This window comes from Panthera uncia, chromosome B1 (genome assembly GCF_023721935.1).
Source record: "Panthera uncia isolate 11264 chromosome B1, Puncia_PCG_1.0, whole genome shotgun sequence".
NCBI classification, from domain to species: domain Eukaryota; kingdom Metazoa; phylum Chordata; class Mammalia; order Carnivora; family Felidae; genus Panthera; species Panthera uncia.
The window spans coordinates 119,538,895-119,560,034 of record NC_064811.1 but is presented as its reverse complement, the minus strand read 5'-3'; the positions used below and the strand labels follow the sequence as shown (position 1 = coordinate 119,560,034).

Here is a 21,140-nt window from a genome sequence, read left to right as displayed (position 1 = left end):
TTCGGCTCAGGTCACGATCTCACAGTTTGTGAGTTCGAGCCCTGCATCGGGCTCTGTGCTGACAGCTCGATCCTGGAGCCTGCTTTGGATTCTGCGTCTCGTCTCTCTGCCCCTCCCCCACTTGTGTTCTGTCTCTGTCTCTGTCTCTCAAAAATGTAAAAATAAATGTAAAAAAAATTTTTTTAATTATAAAAATTTTATAATATATATTTAGCTCTTTATTGTTATTTTGAAAAACTGGACTTTAAAACTCCCTCTCAGAGACTCCCTGTATTACAGTACACCCAAATATACATTTCTTGCCTTTGTCCGTTCCTGAAACTTTTTCCCAAATCTCCAAGTATCCAAAATAACTGATGAACTTTTCCTTTGGACTTCTTATCATCCCTTCAAAGCCAAATCTGAAATTAAACTCCCAAGTTGTCTTCCCCTCCTAACTTCTCTATGTCTGCTCATATTACACAATTCCTCCAGCTGCCCGATTTAAGCTCAGAGTCCCTCTCTGACAGCCTTCCTCACGTGTTCTGGCTTCTCATCCCCCAAACCTGTCAATTCTCCTTTATTCTCTCTAAACTGTCCATTTCTTCTCCACTATCACCGCCCAATGCTTAGGCCCTTACTGTCTCATGAAATCTGTCCACATCCTCTCTGAAGAAATTATACCTTGTGTCAAGTGACAAAAATAATACAATTGGGCAACCAGTTTGATATCCTTTATTCAAGAGAAGGCCATTCATGGACTGGGGGAGGCAGTGCCTCACAAGCAATGGAACACTTCCCACAGGATTTGGGTGCAAGGGCAAGTCTCATAGAGCATTAGAAGAGGCAACCCGGAAACAGTGCATGGTTGGCTGGGAGGCTGGGGATTTCCTTATAAGGCTCACATTTCCCTTTTGAAGTATTTGAGTAGCCAAAGTTGAGTTGGAGGCTTGTATGTTGAGTTTCCTTGACAGGAGTTTCCAGTAAGCACAGGCTGACTTAGGTTTAGATTTTGTGACATGGACTGGGCCTCTGGTCCATTTTGTGGGTCCTGATATACAAATTAACTTTATCACTTGCATGTCTTTTGATCCACAACACTTAGCACAAATCTTAGCACTGTGTTTGCTGATTGGTTAGAATTTAAAGTAATTATTTATAGGATGTATAAATGAGCAAACAAATGGTCTTCTGTACCTAACTGATTTATACATTTAAAAGTACTGATTTGTACTTATTTTCTCCTGCTTCTCCATTAAATTATGTGCATCGAAGTCAGTATAACCTTAATGTGACCACTTTCTTTGAGTGCCTACTGTGTGCCAGGCATCATTCGTCGTCATTTTTACCTTTACTATCCCGGGTAATCCTTACAGCTCTGAGGAAGATATTATTCCTGTCATTGTTATTGTTATCATGCTCATTTAACAGGCAAGGAATCTATAATTCAATGGTACTTGGTAACTTTTCTGAGTCCATATAGCTAATTAGTAGCAGAGTGGTCACTTGACACGATATCCAAAATCCCTGCTGTTTCTGTGCCATGTGGCTGCTTCTTGGGATTATCTGTACATTTTATTTTAAGAATCTGAGTACAGAAAAACTATTGGTGACAAGAATGTAAAAGGGCCCTCTACTATTTTCACCTAGTTTTTGCATCCTGATGTTAGGACACAAATACCATTTAGATATCTAAATCTTCGAGCGCTTTTCACTAAGAACTGCCTTCCTCCTCAACCTCACACTGCAGCCAGGCCACACCTAATAACACCACAGCTACCCACACCCAAGCTTGACCATTGAAATGCCATGAGGCTAATCTATCTCTGCTGGTCATGTGAAATAAAGATAAGCAAATCAGGATACATGGGGGACACGCAGGATACATGCATGGACAAGTGGAGAAAGCTAGCTGGTATTCAGAGAATACAGAATGAAGCAAACACCCAGAGAGAAGTCTTAACAAGAAGCCATGTGGATCTAGGGGGCAGAAACTTAGGGTAGCTGCTAGAGTCTAAAGATTTTCAGACCCCGTTTTTTGAGAAATCCATATCATATACATTTGGGATGTGAAAATATTTTTGTCTCTACTTGTTGATCCTTTTTCATCATGGATATTTTGATTCGGAGAATCTTGTTTGCAATAGATTTTGCCCATTTCCATTTTTTAAAAAATGTTTATTTATTATTTTTGATAGAGAACAAGTGGGGAAAGGGCAGAGAGAGAGGGAGACAGAGGATCTGAAGTGGGCTCTGTGCTAACAGCAGAGAGCCCAACATGGGGCTCAAACTCACCAACTGTGAGATTATGACCTGAGCTGAAGTTGGACGCTCAACTGACTGAGCCACCCAGGTGCTCCTTGCCCATTTCCCTTTTGAAGCATTTGAGTTGCATTGATCCAGGAGTATTAATCATAGGAGTGGCACTCAGAGTCAAAACCAGAGCACAGGACTAGAAGTCTGCAGTCCAGACAAGACCTTGCCACTACCCTGCACAGACCTGGCCCAGTTACTTTATTGTCCTGAAACTACTTGCCTAGATATACAATGAGACTAATATTTGTCCTACTCTGTAGTATGGTTATCAGAACAAACTAAAGCTTATATGACAGAACTTCAAAAAAGAGTAAACTTAAAGTATTATTTTGACTCATGATTTCAAAATCAAAACAAAACTACATACTTGATGAATTTAAGTGGTTTCAAACTAGAAACAAGACCAGTATCATATCTTTAAATAACATAAAAGGATTTCTGGTATATTTGTCTTACACTTTTCTGTACTTATTAAAATATCCACAGTAATATCAATAATGTTCTTTAAAGAGAAGATAGATGGATCATAAACATGAAATTCAGCAGGTGCATTTACCTTGCATTTATATATCAGTGCGTTCCTGGTGCACCAAATGAGCACAACTTGTGATGTAATCAAATTATGATTTTAGCTGTATGTTCTTTTAACATTTTTTTTCAGTGGTGGTGCTGGGAGGAAAGGTTCTTCCCTTCCTCCTACAATGGATACTTGGCAGTCACACAACTTTTCTAATCACTCTCAGATAAAAACATCTTACAGCCATATTAAATCAAAAACACAGTGTCAGTCTGGTCATTAGAATTCACAGCCCGAAGCAATAATTAAATCAGAACTTGTTCTGTGTTATGCCTTCTCTGCAGCTATTAGCCAGAGCTGGGACAAGGGGGGAGGGCAGAGGCCATCTTCTGCTCTTCCCATGTTCATGTTCTCCTGGCTTCCTAGCAAAGCTTTGATCCTTCGGCTAGCCCCAGAGAGAGGGGAGATGGGGGACAGAGCATAGTCTGGTGTGGCAAGTATTGTTGCATCCGATGTTGGGGCCCCTGGATGGCAACTATTTAACAGCGACTCTTTCTTCAGTTGGTGTTTTCATGAGTCCCTTAAAGAGTCCTGACTATGGAACATGCAGTTCCTCATCTTTCACCGTTTCTGCAGTTGACAGGGATCTGGTGGTCAGCTTCCAGCTTCCCACTGGGATTGCATTGCCTCCTCGACAGGTTCTGTTGGGCAGATGACCCACCTCCGGCCCACACGCATGCTCTCCTTGTCCCAGTCTTCATGGTACTTAATTACTTCCCAAAAGCAGGCCTCTCCACTCTCCCTACCCTGCCAAAGCCACATGAACTTTTTTGGTAATGCATCAGTCACATGAAGGACATGTCAGCTCTCTAACAGGTTCATTGAAGCCCACTCTCCCTGGGCTGGAGGTGAAGAATGTAGCTCTACTCCTTGCCCACACCCTACTTGGGTGGTGGTAGAGATGCCCATCAGCTTTTTCTAAAGTACTCTCTTTACAAATCCTCCATTCTTGTTCTACATGTTGCCTTTTTATGATATGCTCGATCTGATTTAGGGGTTTAGTAGTTGTGGAACTGGTTAGTAAAGCTTTCTGTTGTAAACTTTGTAGGTGGTAGTCTGCCTATACTCACTTTGTTAGCTCATATCTATTATATTGGTGCCTCAGTTTCAACTGAGGCCTAGAGAGTCCTATTTCAACATCCTTTTACAAGTGATTATTTGTAACAATGGCTCTCCAGTGGAGGGAAACCTGCTCTTTCTTCCAATCCACACACATTGCACAGGCTCAATATGGAGCCAGGTTAATCATCATCAAAGAAGCCTGTGACCCAGTATGGACAAGAGGAAATAAGATAGACCCCCTATATCCTTGTCTCTTACAGTCCACTTGGACAGTTTTTAAACAGTAAGAATCTGAGTTCAGGTGCCTGGGTGGCTCATTCTGTTAAGCATCCGACGTCAGCTCAGGTCATGGTCTCGCAGTTTGTGAGTTTGAGCCCCTCATTGGGCTCTGTGTTGACAGCTCAGAGCCTGGAACCTACTTCAGATTCTGTGTCTCCCTCTCTCTCTGCCCCTCCCCTGCTCATGGTCTGTCTCTCTCAGTCTCTCTCTCTCTTTCTCTCAAAAATAAATAAACATTAAGAAAAAATAAGAAGAAAAAAAGAATCTGAGTTCAAGACATCATACCAGATCCTCACAGTAATAAAATAAGGAAATATAATGTGGGCACTATGTTCGGGGAAATTGTAGCCTATTGTGAGAGCAAATGGATATATAAACAATACAAAAGAGTATATCAGAAGGCAGAGAAAGAAAATGAGGGGAGAAAGGAAGCAAACAAAGGAAACAGTGAGCAAAAGATGGGAGTGTTGAATATGAGTGAAATTTAAAACTACCAAGCTTTGGTTCTTTGGAACCCTAATGTGTAAGACCTTTTAGGAATAGACTCAGGTTAATAATCCTGCATTAAGCAGGGGGAACAGGGCCTCACATAGGGCTCATGACATTCTCTAGAAAAGCGAAGCACTTCTTTCTCTATAAAAAAGGAGCATGTATTTTGAAACCCTTGGCTTTAGAAGCAAAATGCAAACCCTGCATTAGATGATTTTTCTATCTAATTCTCTCACTGTCATCCAACTTCTCCTTTACCCTTATCAATTGCAGGAGGAAATAAGCTAACACATCAACCTTTCCATCTGAACTGGGCTTGGATTTCTCTGGAGAAAGAATACTACATTGTGGATGAAGACTCCACGTTCTTAGAAGTGACCCTCACGCGCAGAGGGTATCTTGAAGAAACATCCTTTATCAGTGAGTAAATTTGGATTGGTTGATGGTAATAGGTAACAGAAACATGACATCTAAGCTTGGAAACAATTATGAGAGAACAGATTGGAAGAGAATCAGCAACCGGTTTGGGGAAACTTCTAAAGAAAATGTATGGAATGGTGCCATAGTTTTTACTCAATGTGAGTTATGGGCTTAAATATACACTCCAACTTTTCATCCTCCTCCTCCTGTTGGGACTTTCCTGGAAGGTTACATTATTTCTCTTTCCAACCCAGAAGATGCCAGGAAAATTTCATAGCTACATATCACAATCCCCAAGTCACTCAGTTTCTTTTCAAGTTGTTTTTAAGCATATAATACATGATTATGCTTAGTTCCAGCTATTTCTTTTGAACAATTATTTGTGAGTACATGGTAATTATTATGTTTTGTTGTATTCTTTTGATTATATATAATTGTTTTCACCCTGCTATTAGATTATAAATTCCTCCAAAACATGTACAGCATCAAATTTTTCTATGTTCTACAACTTGGGGTAAACAGATATATAATGACTACATAATACATGTCATTATCATCATTAATTATTAACAATAATTTTTGTAATAATGCATTAGATTTTTATAATATCTGTAGCTGCCAAAACTTTCAGAGATCATTTTGTCTTTATTTTTCGCTAACTATTGACAAGACAGATAGGAGTGTGTTATCTTCATTTTACAAATGAGCTTCCTGAGTTTCCCAGACATTTGGAATCGAGAGACCTGCCAACATATCAAAACTATTTGGAGAGAAGCCAGGAAGGAGACGGCTGAGAACAGGCAATTAAGAAAAGACAAGCTTTTCCCTAGTCTCCTCTCCAGGCCTGAGGCTCTGGGATCAGACTGTTCCCCTAGGAAAAGAGGTCAGCATAAGAACACTCTGATTTCTGGGTGGTCCTCAGCCTTAGTCTATGCTGCGGGTTACTTTCTCAACACACAGTAGAACTTACTGCAGGAACTTCAGGTGAAATATGCCTCCTTTTTCTTTTAGGGTTCTGTCTTTATAATTCTTTATCTCAGGGATTTCTCATAGGCACAAGATTGGGGTTAGTATGTCAAGAAGTATTTTCATATCCTGCCTAAGGAAAAAACTCATCTATCTGCCCAGAACCATTTGGATGGTTATAGAGTAAACTCTTCAGAGAGATGTCCCCAGCCTCCCTATCTGAACCAGCCCCTACACAGGTGCTATCCCCATGTCCTGCTTTATTCTACATGGACCATCCCTGGCATGCCTCATATGTCCATCTGTCCACTGTCTGTCTTCCTCAGTAGATTTCCAACTCCACTAGGGCAGGTACTACATCCTGGGTAATTCTGAAAACAGCATGGGGCATATGGTAGTCACCCATGTATTGTTAAGTAAACTACATACAGTCAACTCTTCTGTCCTACAAAACACTACTTAAAACCACATCAACACCAAAGTAGGGAACCTTAGTGCTGCAAGAAGTCCATCTAATCCCTTCACCCATGCTGGGGCTGGCAGTCAAAGTGAAGGAGCTAGAAGAAAACAAGACAAAGCAAAACAAAACAAACCAACTGTGGGGTTTGAATTCCTGCTCTGATACGTATTGTTTTTTGTGATGCTTTAATGACCTTCAATGTCTTTATCTGTAAAATATCCATCTCAAGATTCGTAGATTAAATATGATGTGTGTAATTCAATCTAACATAGTCCCTGGCACACATTAAATACTTAATAAATGTTAAATATCATTATTATATCATGGCACTCAAAATCAAACAGAATTGAAATCACTTGTTTATCTTCCCTTGTAAACCTCTTTTTTTTTATAATTTATTTATTTTTGAGAGGAGGGGAAGGTCAGAGAAAGGAAGAGAGAGAAAGAATCCCAAGCAGGCTCTGCACTGTCAATGCAGATCCCGATGTGGGGCTCAAACTCACAAACTATGAGATCATGACCTGAGCCAAAATCAAGAGCAGATGCTCAACCGACTGAGCCACCCAGGCCACCCCGTCTTCTAAACCTCTTAAAGGGTAGTGGTGGCTGTACCTCAGCATTGCATTCTTAGCACGTCACACAGAGTGCTCACCAAATATTAAGTAGTCATGTTCCTATTCAATTTATACAGCAGTACCCCCTACCTCTGCTTAAGCTGTGGCTAAGGACAACAGACACTCCCTCTTCTTATTTTCTCCAATTCCAACATGTGGCCAGAGGAGGCTCTTCCTAAATATTGAGCATTCATTCTTGGTTACCAAACTAGTATTGATGCAAGCTTTCTTCAACAGTTTTTAAAAGTCAACACAAGCTCTCTTACCTTGGAAATTATTTTCACACTCTATAGATGTGGGTGTCTTTGAAAAGATACCAGATTCTCTGAGAATGAGTCAGAGGAAAGGGCAAAAGGAGTTATTCAGCTCATTTTATGTAAAGCTTTCCACAATAGCTGGTGTCAAGTCATAATATTCAATTTCATACACTAGAACAACTACAGAGTCTTCACCTTATAATGAGAACTAAAGTGATGAGGTGTAGGTATTCTTGCTGCATTAGGCTTTCTTTGGGATGTTGGAATCAAACCAAACAATCTAGAATACTGCTTGAACATTTTGTGGTGTGGGGAGGCTCTATTCAGCCTGGATAGAGTAGCACCTTTTACCCTCGTACCTCACATTGAGTACTTTAACACTGTGTTGCTGGTGTTCAGTTTCTTCAGTGAGTCTCTGATTTCCTATTTCCTCACAGACCTCAGATCTATCCCCTTCTCTCCATTTTCACCAACAGCACCCTATGTGTCTGGAAAATTACTCACAATTCTCTTACAATCATAAATCGCTAGATACATAAGGAATCAAGCCATGAGGAGTAAAGATCTGCATGAGAAAAAAAATTAATTTAATTAATGAAAATTATTAAAATTATTAGATACAAAATATTCACTCAATAAATATTCATGGAATACTTATTACATGCCAGGCACTGTTGTAATCACCAGCAGTGCATCAGTGAACAAAACGGCCGAAGATCTCCACCTCCATATGGTGCACACACATTCTAGTGGCTTCTTTTTTAGACTCTGAACTCTCTGGAAGCTAAGACAGTTTTGTACTCATCTCTGATAAGCACCTGGTAGAGTTTGGCACATCAGATGCCCTCAATAAATATTTGTAAAATAAATAAGTTGAAGACTGTTCTCTCTTTTTGTCACTCCTCCTTCCCTGCTTTCCTCTCACTTCCCTGTACTTCTACTTACAAATACTCTTAGCCAATAAGTATAGTTTATAAATGTCTCTTGGGGACATTAAAAGAAGTAATTTCCATGTTATCTGTTTTTCAACAACAAAAGAATCTTCTTTGAAAGAAGAATATTTCTTCAGTCACTTGGCTTTACATTAATGGTCTCCCAATTCCTATTTAGGCATTGTAACCAAAGATGAAACTGCAAAGAAAGATAAAGATTTTAAAGGAAAGTCCCAGAAACATGTCCAATTCAGTCCTGGACAGACTACAGCCAAGTGGAGAGTGAGAATTATGTCTGACAATAAATATGAGGCTTCGGAGACCTTCCAGATCATTCTGTTGAACCCTATCATGGCTGCACTGGAGTTTCCGGAAATGGCAACTGTTGAAATTGTAGACCCTGGAGATGGTACGTGGTTTCTCTTGATATGATTTATCAACCAGTACATGCTCCTGTGTCCATTGCAGGCATTATACCTCCTCCCTCGGACTCCATAAGCCACTGAATGTGTTCATACCATTTAGGATTTAAAGCTAAGTAGATCACTTAAAGGCAGTAATTTTTCCTTTGCCTCTTAAGGTATTTTTAAAGAAATAGAAATAGAAATTATTGAAATAGACATGACTTTACCAGCATCCGTTTAGAATATGCACAAGACCTTGTAGTTAACTTTCTACACACTCAGTAGGGCACAGCCTTGCCCCCAGATGGCTAATTCTCAGGGGTCATTCCAGGCCCACTATCTTCTCACAATTTTCTGGGAGCTCCCCACCAGATCAGAGGGGCACTTTAGATATCCCTTGCCCTAGATGTGGCTTCTGGGAGCAGTCAACTTGGTTTTAGTCTGTGTTCCAAAAAGTTCTGTTATAGTTGTGTATCATATTCTTGAATTCACAGATTCATTTTATTCATTTATTTGTTCGTTCATACAACAAATATCTCCCAAGAGAAAGGGGAAGAAAAGTTTTAACTAATAATTGTGCTACTTCCTGCCCCTTTTTGTAAAAGAAGAATACTCCTTAAAGGGAGGTTTTAAAATTCATCTCTGAATTTTAATTAGACACATTGATTATCACAGTAGTTGAAAGAATTCAGGTGTCACCTAGAATTGCATGACTTACTACCAGGGCATAAGTCTGAGTTAAATTCACAAGAATGCATGGAGAGTCCTCTGTATTAGTATGTCCCAAAATGCATAACAGAGAACAGTAGTATAATAGAATTTCTACAACAGGGTCAGAAAGATTTCTATGGACCAAAGAAATCTAGAAACTGTTTCAAATATCTTCCTTCCTTTGAAGCATCATAATTCATGCTAGCATATTAATGTTTCTAAAACACTCACCTGTAAAGAAACCTGTTTAACTTTGTTTAACCGGTTTTCCCAAACTAGACCATGGACTTTTTAAAAAATTTATTGTCCTTACGGAAAATCCTTTAAAATCTCTTGGTTATAGTTTTCTTAAAACACAATTTGGGAAATATTATTCTATACGCTTTGCATTTTGGCAGACAAAAGTAGAAAACATTGCCCTATCACCCAGTGAAAAAATAGAAAACATTGCCCCAATACCCAATCTTATCAGTTTTATTGATAACAACACTTAGACACATGAATCAACTATGAAAGCCAAATGTTAAGATACATGGCTAAAGCAGTAAGAGTTCTGAGGTGAGAAAGTAGAGAGAACATCATAGTCCTAAGCGGTTAAACCTCCTGGAGGAGGGAGGGTTTGAGCTGAGTCTTGAAGAATAAATGAGATTTGGCATGGATAGAAAGGAGTAGCCTTTTCAAAGTGTGAAAATAGAGAACATATCTGAATAACCCAACATTAATGTATTTTTCCAAGTTTTTTCACATGACATCAATAACTTTAGCTTACTTGTAACTTCTTCCATTATGCCAGGTTTTTGAATCAAGGTATGTGAAGACAGTAGACTACCATTGGAGGGTAAAATGGAAGAAAGAAAATTATCACTTGTCTTCTTCCTCTGTAACTCAGGACCAATATTTACTTGGAGGTAGTAACTGTTGAAACTAATTTAGGCAGCAAAATAAAGAAGAAAAAAATTAACCCATAATTAACTACACAATTCAACATTGAATTCTGGGTTTTCACTTAGTAATAGTTCCAAAAGAAGAAAGTATAGTGTACAATATTTTCCCTTCTTGCTTTCAAGAGGAAGATTCTATGCGTATATATGTTATGAAGGAAAGAACTGAAGAAGTTAAATATGGTTTGATCCAGATAGTTACTTCAGTTGTCCACTTGACGCTGTGAGTAGGAACAACCCACTTTAAATTTTTATATTTTTACAACAAACACACATAAAGTGGTGCCTGGGTGGCTCAGTTGGTTGGACAGCCAACTTTGGCTCAGGTCATGATCTCATAGCTCGTGAGTTCAAGCCCCACGTTGGGCTCTGTGCTGACAGTTCAGAGCCTGGACTCTGCTTTAGATTCTGTGTCTCCCTGTCTCTCTGCCCCTCACCCACTCACACTCTGTCTTTCTCTGTCTCTCAAAAATAAATATTTTTAAAAATTTTAAACAAACACACATATTTAATTAAACAGTGTGCATGCTTAATGAAAAGCCCTGGAAAACATTGAAAAGCCCAAAGAAAAATAGTACACACAATTCCATCAACAAGAGATGACCAATATTCATATTTCAGTGAATATTCTGGTAAGGTGTATACATGCATAAATACACACACATGTGCCTGCATGCAGGTGCACACACTGGACACAGCTCAGTAAATTTAAGTGAGAATATTATTTTTAAAAATAAGGATATGAGCATATTAACTATAATTAAAATAAAAAGCCTGATTAAAAAAAAATTAAGGGTAGGACCAGCAACTTATTTTTCTCAAAATATTAACTGGCCAGGTTCTTCCACACAATATCTGTCCAATAAGTGTTGAATAAAATTTTTGTTGAATAAAGCAGGGAAAAAATTTTTCTGCATTAATGAATTAGATTACCTGACCATTAAAAGCTTTTAAAAAAATAAGCAATAAAAATAAAGTAAGGGCAGAAATGTGTGATCTCTATATAAAAGACCTAAAATTTGACCTCAAAAAAAAAAAAAAAACCAAGACACAATTTCTGCAAGATTTTCCTTTCCATTTTAGTGCTAGCTTTCCTTTTTTAACCTTTCAAAAGCCTCCTAAACCCAATTGCGCTGCCTCTCCAGCTCCACTTAATAATAAACATTTCCTATTCCCACTCTATTTCATGTAGTCATTTGTGTTGGAGAAATATAGGGGGCAAAGACTATGTATATTTCTACTCAGGTTACAATATCACCAGTATCACCAATCCAACTGCAGTCTTGCTAAAGAGTGTTCTACCATCTTTTCTAGAATCAACAGTTTATATTCCAGAGGCAGAATACAAAATAGAGGAGCATGTTGGAGAACTTTTGATTCCTGTAAGGCGGTCTGGAGATTCTAGCCAAGAACTGATGGTCATTTGCTCTACACATGAAGGTATGAGGCTTTGTGGGGTACAGATACCCAGGAATAAGATTCTTAGGATTGTGGGGATGTGGGGAGTAGCTGAGTGGTAAGTCAAGTGCTTCGGGAGGACTGGGAAGCCTGGACCAGCCCCTGCTCTGTGTCCTGCTGCTTGACAACTTTGTAACCACATGCAGGTGCCCTAACTCCTCTGGAGCTGGTCTCATCAAACAAGGATAAAATTTTACTCAAAATTGGGATGAAAGCGAATGTTGTGACTACCTCATGAAGTTTTTTGAGGGTCAAATGAGATATTTTATGTGGGAATAGTTTAAATATGCTGGTGGAAAATATAAATAAGGGATTCTTAATTTTAATAGCTAGCATTGCATTGAAGAAACAACGCAAAATAGTCCATATGTCTATTCAATCTCTTCTCTCTCCTCACCCCCAACAATTAAAAATACTCCCTAATTATGGGCCCGGGTGTCCTCACACCTCAAAATAACATCCCATTCTTTCTGACCTCTCCACTTCTATACAGTCAAAATTGAATTGTCCTCTGTCCAATCCCTCAAAGTCATATTTTCTCACTCATTAGAACTATGTAATAGGCAAAAAGGATGGACCTATAAGAAGACCACGCAAATGAGAAGAATAAGCTGTAAAAATAAACTACATTTTTCTATGTTCACACTAGTAGTTCACCTCTGACACCAGATGTGTGCAGGTTTTTCCCACACCAAACAATTCTCCAGTTTCTATGCACACCAGCTGAGTACCCTAAAATTCAATTCTGATGCCATCTACCTGGAGATGACACAGACCCCAAAGGGTAAGAGCTCCATCCCGGAAGACTGCCTCCATTTCAGACACCTATGTCAAGTTTAGGCTGTTAAGGTTGTTACCTGTGTTTCTGAATTACTGGGTATCAATTAGAAGTTCCCACCACCCCTGTTTGTGTTTGAGAATTTTCTAGAATAGCTCACAGAACTCAAGAAACCATTTACTTACTAGATTACATGTTGTAAAGGATACAACTCAGGAACAGCAGATGGAAGAAATGCACAGGCAAAGTATGTGGGAAGGGGCGCAGAGCTTCCTTGTCCTCTCTGGGTGGGTCACCTTCCCAGCACCTAGACATGTTCGGCAACCCAGAAGCTCTCTAACTCCTTTGTTTAGGGTTTTTGTGGAGGCTTCATTACATAGCCATGATTGATTAAATCATTGGGCATTGGTGATTAAATTTTCTTCCAACTCCTCTCCCCTCCCTGGAGGTTAGGGAGTAAGGCTGAAAATCCCAACCCTCTAATCACTGGTTGGTTTCCCTGTCAACCAGTCTCCATCCCAAGGCTATCTAGGAGCCCTCACCTCTAGTCATCTCTTTAGCATGCAAAAAGACACATCACTTCAAAGATTCTAAAGGTTTAAGGAGCTTGCGTACCAGGAAACAAGGACAGAAACCAAATATATATTACTTATTATGTCACAGGCTAATTTATTCAGAGCTCACCATAGCAAGGGGATCAGCCACCATCACTTGCATTTGGCAGAGACTCAAAGGCAGGCAGAGGATTGAAATGCTTTATTGTGGAAAAAAAGGAAGCTATTCCTTGATTAGAGGCTGTTGGCATAAGGAGGCTGGGGGTCTGCATATTAGATTAAGGAAGTATATTTGGCTTTCTCTGGTTGGTCCTAAATCGGAAGCCCGGGCAAAAATTAGAGAAGCTGGCAGTTACTAACTCCTGACCATTTGAAGCCAATTGTTACAGTGGTAGTGGTTTCACTTCATCGACTGGTTGCTGCAGAGAGATGGTGGGTCAGATTCCTATTTTTATATATGGTCTGACCACTCTCTGTTCATATATCCAATCTGTCCACATCTGTGCTCACACTTGCTAAACATCCAACAATGCACAGCACAGCCCCCACAATTAAGAATTATATACCCAAAATATTAGTAGTGCCAAGGTTGAGGAGAGGAATGAGAATAAGTTCTCCTCTGCCCCAAGGACAAGGAATTTGGCAGTAAGCAGATAATTCATTTTGAGATTTTCAAAGCCAACTACAAGGACAAGCCCCTGTAGTACATCTTCACGATCTTCATGTTTGTGTTCGGCTGTATGTCTAGAGATGAACTGCCCTGTCGCCTATTCTGTAACTAAGACTGCCCTCTTGAAGGGATCAGCTGCACTGCCAGCTACATGTAACTTCAGAATCTCTTAAGTTTTAACCTGCTGTTCCCCCATGTGGGAAGTGAAAAGCAACAAGAAGAAATAATAAGGTGAGACAGCCTTTGAGGTCCTTGCCAGGTGATCCCTGGAAGGCTATGCTTCTCTTTCTCTCCCAAGTCCACACAGGGCTCTGGTTGAAGTCTTACAATGAATGAGGACCTGGGCATACAGGGGAGTGGCTGTAGGTGGGCCAAGAAGCTGATGGAGAAAGTGCACTCATTCTCTGCTCCACGCTTCCAGATTGGCTTCTGATACCAGTGGCATATTCTCTGTCCACACCCATACTGTCTGGAAGACAATGATTCTAGAGTTTCCCAGATGTAAATAAGAGGAATGAGGTGGTAAAAAGCCCAACTTGGAAGATCAGTTGCAATTGCTAAGTTGGAAGAGACTGCCAATGTCTGCCTATCCCTCTACTTCTGGAACGAGCTACATTGTAGAAAGACAAGCAGAGCAAACTAAGAAGTTCAGAAGATTTGGCAGTGAGCCAACTAAAATAAGGGGATGCCTCCCCCCAACATGGGAGAAGCTACACCCAGATCTAGCTTCCCATAGAACTCTTCAATGGGACCCAACTTCCAATAAGGTCTCTAGGTTCAAGACTGGGAGTCCCAGAAAACTTTCTACCTAGCTGGCACACAACTCAGACTGCTCTGCACCTGAATCTTGACCCACACAAAAGACAATTCTCATGCTTTCAGTAAAAAAAAAAAATATTTTCTTCCATTTTGAGTTTATTTTTGTGAATGGTGTAAGAAAGTGGTCTAGTTTCATTCTTCTGCATGTTGTTGTCCAGTTCTCCCAGCACTATTGGTTAAAGAGACTGTCTTTTTTCCATTGGATATTCTTTCCTGCTTTGTCAAAGATTAGTTGGCCATACGTTTGTGGGTCCAATTCTCTATTATATAGAATAGAGTCTCTATTCTATTCAATTGGTCTATGTGTCTGTTTTTGTGCCAATACCATGCTGTCTTGATGATTACAGCTTTGTAGTAGAGGCTAAAGTCTGTGATTATGATGCCTCCCACTTTGGTCTTCTTCTTCGATATTACTTTGGCTATTCAGGGTCTTTTGTGGCTCCATACAAATTTTAGGATTGCTTGTTCTAGCTTCAAGAAGAATGCTGGTGCAATTTTGATTGGGATTGCACTGAATGTGCAGATTGCTTTGTGTAGTATTGACATTTTAACAATATTTATTCTTCCAATCCATGAGCACAGAATGTTTTTCCATTTTTTTGTATCATCTTCAATTTCCTTCATAAGCTTTCTATAGTTTTCAGCATACAGATCTTTTACATCTTTGGTTAGGTTTATTCCTAGGTATTTCATGATTCTTTGTACAATTGTGAAACTCCACACCCGAAAAACAAATAATCCAGTGAAGAAATGGGCAGAAGACATGAATAGACACTTCTCTAAAGAAGACATCCAGATGGCCAACAGGCACTTGAAAAGATGCTTGTCACTCCTCATCAGGGAAGTGCAAATCAAAACCACACTGAGATATCACCTCACACCAGTCAGAGTGGCTAAAATGAACAAATCAGGAGACTACAGATGCTGGAGAGGACATGGAGAAACGGGAACCTTCTTGCACTGTTAGTGGGAATGCAAACTGGTGCAACCACTCTGGAAAACAGTGTGGAAGTTCCTCAAAAAATTAAAAATAGATCCTATGACCCAGCAATAGCACTGCTAGGAATTTATCCAAGGGATACAGGAGTGCTGATGCATTTGGGCACTTGTACCCCAATGTTTATAGCAGCACTCTCAACAATAGCCAAATTATGGAAAGAGCCTAAATGTCCATCAACTGATGAATGGATAAAGAAATTGTGGTTTATATGTACAATGGAATACTACGTGGCAATGAGAAAGAATGAAATATGGCCTTTTGTAGCAACGTGGATGGAACTTGACAGTGTTATGCTAAGTGAAATAAGTCATACAGAGAAAGACAGATACCATATGTCTTCACTTTTATGTGGATCCTGAGAAACTTAACAGAAGACCGTGGGGGAGGAGAAGGGGGAAAAAAAGTTACAGAGAGGGAATGAGGCAAACCATAAGAGACTCTTAAAAACTGAGAATAAACTGAGGGTTGATGGGGGTTGGGAGGGAGGGGAAAGTGGGTGATGGGCATTGAGGAGGGCACCTGTTGAGATGAGCACTGGGTGTTGTATGGAAACCAATATGACAATAAATTTCATATTAAAAAATTTTTTTAAAGAATAAAAAGGCCAGGGTTTTCCCCTTGGAGAACAAAGCCCCGGTGTTCATGATCACATCCTGACTCTTGCACATCCTTGTGGAACAAGAACTTATAAATCTGTATGTGCATTTGAGTGGCATCGTGGTATTTATCTTCATCTAATCCCCACAGATACTTAAAAGTCTCAGGGGATGAAAGTTTAGTTTGGTCTTTTAAACCTTATAGAAGTCTCATTAAAATAAATCCTTACCCATTCTTATTTTCATGAATAAAATATACATAAGCTCTATAAACAGTGGAATGGAAAGCAAACTCATGCTTTGTACATTAGTAGGAATTCACAAATATTAGAACTGTATTACACTTACAGATGTAGATGAAATGAGTAGATGAAATGAGTGGCTATTTTTATGTTGTACTTTGATGGGGATGTCAAGTTCCCACCATTAAAGTTTCAGTCTGCCATGGCATTGCCTGAACTTGCTACCTGCCCGATTTGTGCATCATCAGTATTCTCACACAATGATATGGGGGCATCGTACTTTAAAGAAATTCTTGGGGTGCCTGGGTGGCTCAGTCGGTTGAGCATCCTACTCTTGATTTTAGCTTAGGTCATGATCCCAGGGTTGTGGGATCAAGCCCCACATGAGACTCCAACCTGAGCATGAAGCCTGCTTAGTATTCTCTCTCCCTGTCCCTCTGCCCCTCTCCCCTGCTTGCACTAAATAAGTAAATATTTAAAAAATTTATTTGGGAGAAGAAGAAGAGCTGAAGGAATAAACTCTCTCAATGAGTGAGAACTATTACTCCCTAGAGAAATGTCTTAAGCTCAAAGATACTTGGGAAAGGATGTGTGCAAATTAGTTCTTGGCCCTGTTTTATTGTCAAGATAGATGATATCCATCTTTTTCTTCTCATTAGTTACATCCTTGTTAGGAAACTGCTCTTACTGGGAGAAAAAAAAAAGGCAAATGAAGAGCAAACCACAGAACCTAAAACCAACATCCCAGGACTGGTACTGAACCATCCTGTGGTTTTGGTCAGCCCCAAGTCAAATATGTTGAGGTTTTTAAATGATCAACTTTCTCCAGTTGTAAGGGACTATGTGGTAAGCCACAAGCCACGGCCCAGCCCCACTTCTCTGATTGGCTTGTTTCTCTGGGTCATGTTAGGAGGCAGAAAGCAAATTATTCTGAGCAGGTTCCAAGTACATTCAAACAAAAGACCTTCTCTTTTTTTTCTTTAAAAAAAATATTCTGGGGGCACCTGGGTGGCTCAGTCGGGTAAGCATCCGACTTTGGTTCAGGTCATGATCTCACAGTTCGTGAGTTCAAGCCCCTCACTGGGCTCTGTGCTGACAGCTCAGAGCCTGGAGCCTGCTTCAGATTCTGTGTCTCCCTTTCTCTCTGCCCCTGCCCTGCTCACACCCTGTCTCTGTCTCTCAAAAAGTGAATAAACGTTAAAAAAAAATTTTTTTTTACTTCTGTTTCTTTGAGTATAAGTATGTTTGTAGTTTATAGAAGTTATACCTTGCATTTTGGGGGGGGGGGGTCCTTTGGATCATTCAGAAGTTCCTTAACTGTAGACTTGCTGGGGGTAAACTCCTTCAGTTTTTCGTTTATCAGAACATGTTTTTATTTCAACTTCCATCTTGCAATTCTAGGTTGACGGTTATTTTCTTCCGGCATTTTGACACTTCATCATCTTCCAGCTCCTTGTGCTGTTGTTAAAAAGCCTGCCCATGGTCTAAAGTCATCTTTGCAGTGATCTGTCTTTTCTATGCGTTCAAGATCTCACATTTGTTTGGCTGAATCTGTGAAAGATCTGAGGGCTTTACTTGAGGATGCTTTCCTCCAAGGAGGATCTGTGTTACTTCTTCCAGGATGTAAGAGCAGCGCTGACCCAGAAACACTCCTGCTCCCCTGCATCCCCAGACTTAATTGTACAGTTTCAGATTCTGCTCTCTGATGGAGCCTCGGCCCGGGGCCCAGTGTCCCCTGAAGTGTGAGGCTGCACTCGCTGTCAGGATGACACCAGCTTCCGAGTGGGATTCCCTTCTCTAGCTTTATGGCATTTGGGGTTTGGGGGCTTTAAGATCTTGCTTTTGTTTTATTCTGGCCCTGGAGATTTTCCTTATTCCTATGAGCATAGAAAAGTTAGAATACTATTTCCTCTAGATGATTTGTAGTGGGAGAGCACCCCGGTACACCCCAGTAGTCAGCCAAACTACTGGTAACTCTTCTAGACTCTTCTAGACAGAGCTTCTGGTGCTGCTCCAGCCCAGCCTTTCCCAGCCTTCCTTTCATTCCACTTGCTCCTGCACCTCCCCCAATCATGGACCCTCCTGGGCATGAAATGAACTGTGCCTGGGGCTTCTGACAATAACCTGCTTCAACCAGGAGTTAAATGCTGCTTTTCTAAAGAAGAGTGACTTTCTGTCTTGCTGCCCTATTAAAAAAAATCTATGTTAAATGAAATTTGTATGTTTAAAAGAATTTACAATTAAATACTATAATAACTAAAGATAATGTGGGGAAGTAAAAGATGCCCCATCAGGAGATGAATATTTTACTTATGGAGAGTCAATCAGGGAGTTCTCTACCTCAATTTTCTCATTGATAAAGTGCCCTAGCCACCTCAGAAAGTTATCAAATACTGTAATATAGTGATTCAATTAACCTGTAGTGTAGTTTCTTCATAGAACTTTCTCTGACTTTAAGTACCATCTATGATTTTTATAAAGCAAATGTACTATGTAGCTGCAGAAACTAAGCCATATAGTCTCTGTAAAGAAACAATTTTTTTTTAAATAACTTCATAGATTCTCCCACTCCTAGTGATGTCTGAACAACAGACATATTATAGGAGAGCCTTCTCTAATGTTCCTTGCAAGAATGCTATAGAACAACCACTGGTCAAGTGGCCTAACAAGAGTTGAGGCTCGGTTGCTAAAGCATCTTTTTGAAAACAACCTGGAACCACATTCATGCTCCTTGGACATGCTTTATTATTAAAAAAGAGATATGTACAGACTATTGCCAAGGAACCCGATCTTATAACTCAGGTTATATTTGATGTTCTCAGAACAGAATTTTCTCTCTTAATTCCTGGGGATCTTAACTTACTATCAATAAAACAGAGCTTTAATTTTTTTTAACTAAAATAAATACCAGTATTCTCTCTCCTTGCCTGTTACACATAACTGATCATTGGTTTTCCAAAGTTAAATTTCCAGAATCCTAGGAAGAATGGACCACTTAAATAAACTGAATTTTTTTTATTAAATGAGATATAAATTAGACTACCTTTCTCTATCAATGCTTGTTGTTTTAAAATTTAAAAAAAACGGGGCACCTGGGTGGCTCAGTCGGTTAAGCATCTGACTTCAGCTCAGGTCACGATCTCACGGTCCGTTAGTTCGAGCCCCCTGAGTCGGGCTCTGGGCTGATGGCTCAGAGCCTGGAGCCTGCTTCCCATTCTCTGTCTCCCTCTCTCTCTGACCCTCCCCCGTTCATGCTCTGTCTTTCTCTGTCTCAAAAATAAATAAACATTAAATTTTTTTTTAATTTAAAAAAAACATGCTAAAATATATTGTTTTACTTTTGGTTTGAGTCGAGTTTCACAGCCAAATGATTTTCAATAGCAATTATATTTTAATCTTTCATTGAACCCAGAAAGCTACCTAATTACACGAATGTCTATTTCACCAAGTGGATCAGCCAGCTGAAAAATTGAACAGAAAGGGGAAAAATCCCAATCACTTTTGTTTTATGAACTATGATAAATCCTTATTTGACTATTCACTAGACAAAATATATTGAGAAAGAGATTTCATAAAGACAGCTGCTATTTAATAAAGATAGCATTAGATACTTACTATGCAAGTCCAGTGTATATCTGCTTTTGGTATTTATCCTGAGGAGCTAAATGTGCAGTTTCTGATAAGGATGTTTTCTCACTTCAGCTGTCATATCAACAGTCTGCATGCCAGACGACTAGGGAAAATTTTTAAAAAGTGTATTCTCCAATGTATAATCCCTTTTAAACTTTGGGCTCTTAAAAAAGCATCTCAAAGGTTGTTTTTTAATCTGATTATTGAAAGAGTTTATTGCTTTTCCCCATTTTTTGTGTATAACCTGAAGGCTAAAAAGTCTCCCTAATCAACAGAGTGTCTCATTGCGTTCCTGTGAACTTTCTGTGTTGTAGGCACTTACCTCTCTATTTAGTTGGGGAGGGCCTCTCTCTAACACTTCTTGATAGCCCTGTCTCTGACACTCGGGGAACCAGCCTCTCCTTCCTGACTTGGCTCACAGAGCTCTTCTAAGCATGGAGTTCACAGGACTGAAGTGGGAGGGAACATCATGAAGGAATAAATTTCAAACCACAGGCTGGAACTGGAGCTTGGCTGGCTTCCCCAGCAAATGACAATCCCCCAGGATAGCTATCCACACCTAGAAGTTACTGCCCTCTGCCTTTGTAAACATGTTTTATTTCCATCAATCCCTCCAGCTCTTTATTTTTAGGCTCCCAGAATTAAAAAAAAACAGTAAATTTGCTACTACCTGATAATTCTAAAACTTGTGCTATTGAAAAATCATCCTGAAACATTTTGTGAGTTAGTGCCCTTCCGAGCAAAACCTATGAAGTCAATTTAGGAAGCTTCTTCACTTTCTGACAAGCTGTGTGTATACATGAAACACACATTCATCGATATCAACTTATATTTATATCAATGCACATTGGCAAGAAGGCAGTGGACATTGGTGTTAGCCTGTATATATGCATATACCATAGCCACAAATAAGAAAGACACCTGCAAAACTAGAATGTCCAGTTCAGAAGCTCACTGTCATATCCCCATTGCTTCTTATTAAGGAG

The 21,140-nt window shown here is 39.7% G+C and overlaps 1 protein-coding gene across 1 annotated transcript in view; it reads left to right on the top strand.

Annotated features, from left to right (window-relative positions):
- The window catches only part of FREM3 (FRAS1 related extracellular matrix 3), a 91,193-nt gene that overhangs the window by 52,675 nt on the left and 17,378 nt on the right, over positions 1-21,140 (top strand). The window contains exons 3-5 of the mRNA XM_049632216.1: positions 4,976-5,122; positions 8,530-8,760; positions 11,722-11,847. Coding sequence (XP_049488173.1) covers positions 4,976-5,122; positions 8,530-8,760; positions 11,722-11,847 — 504 coding nt within the window. The remainder of the gene's footprint in view (positions 1-4,975; positions 5,123-8,529; positions 8,761-11,721; positions 11,848-21,140) is intronic.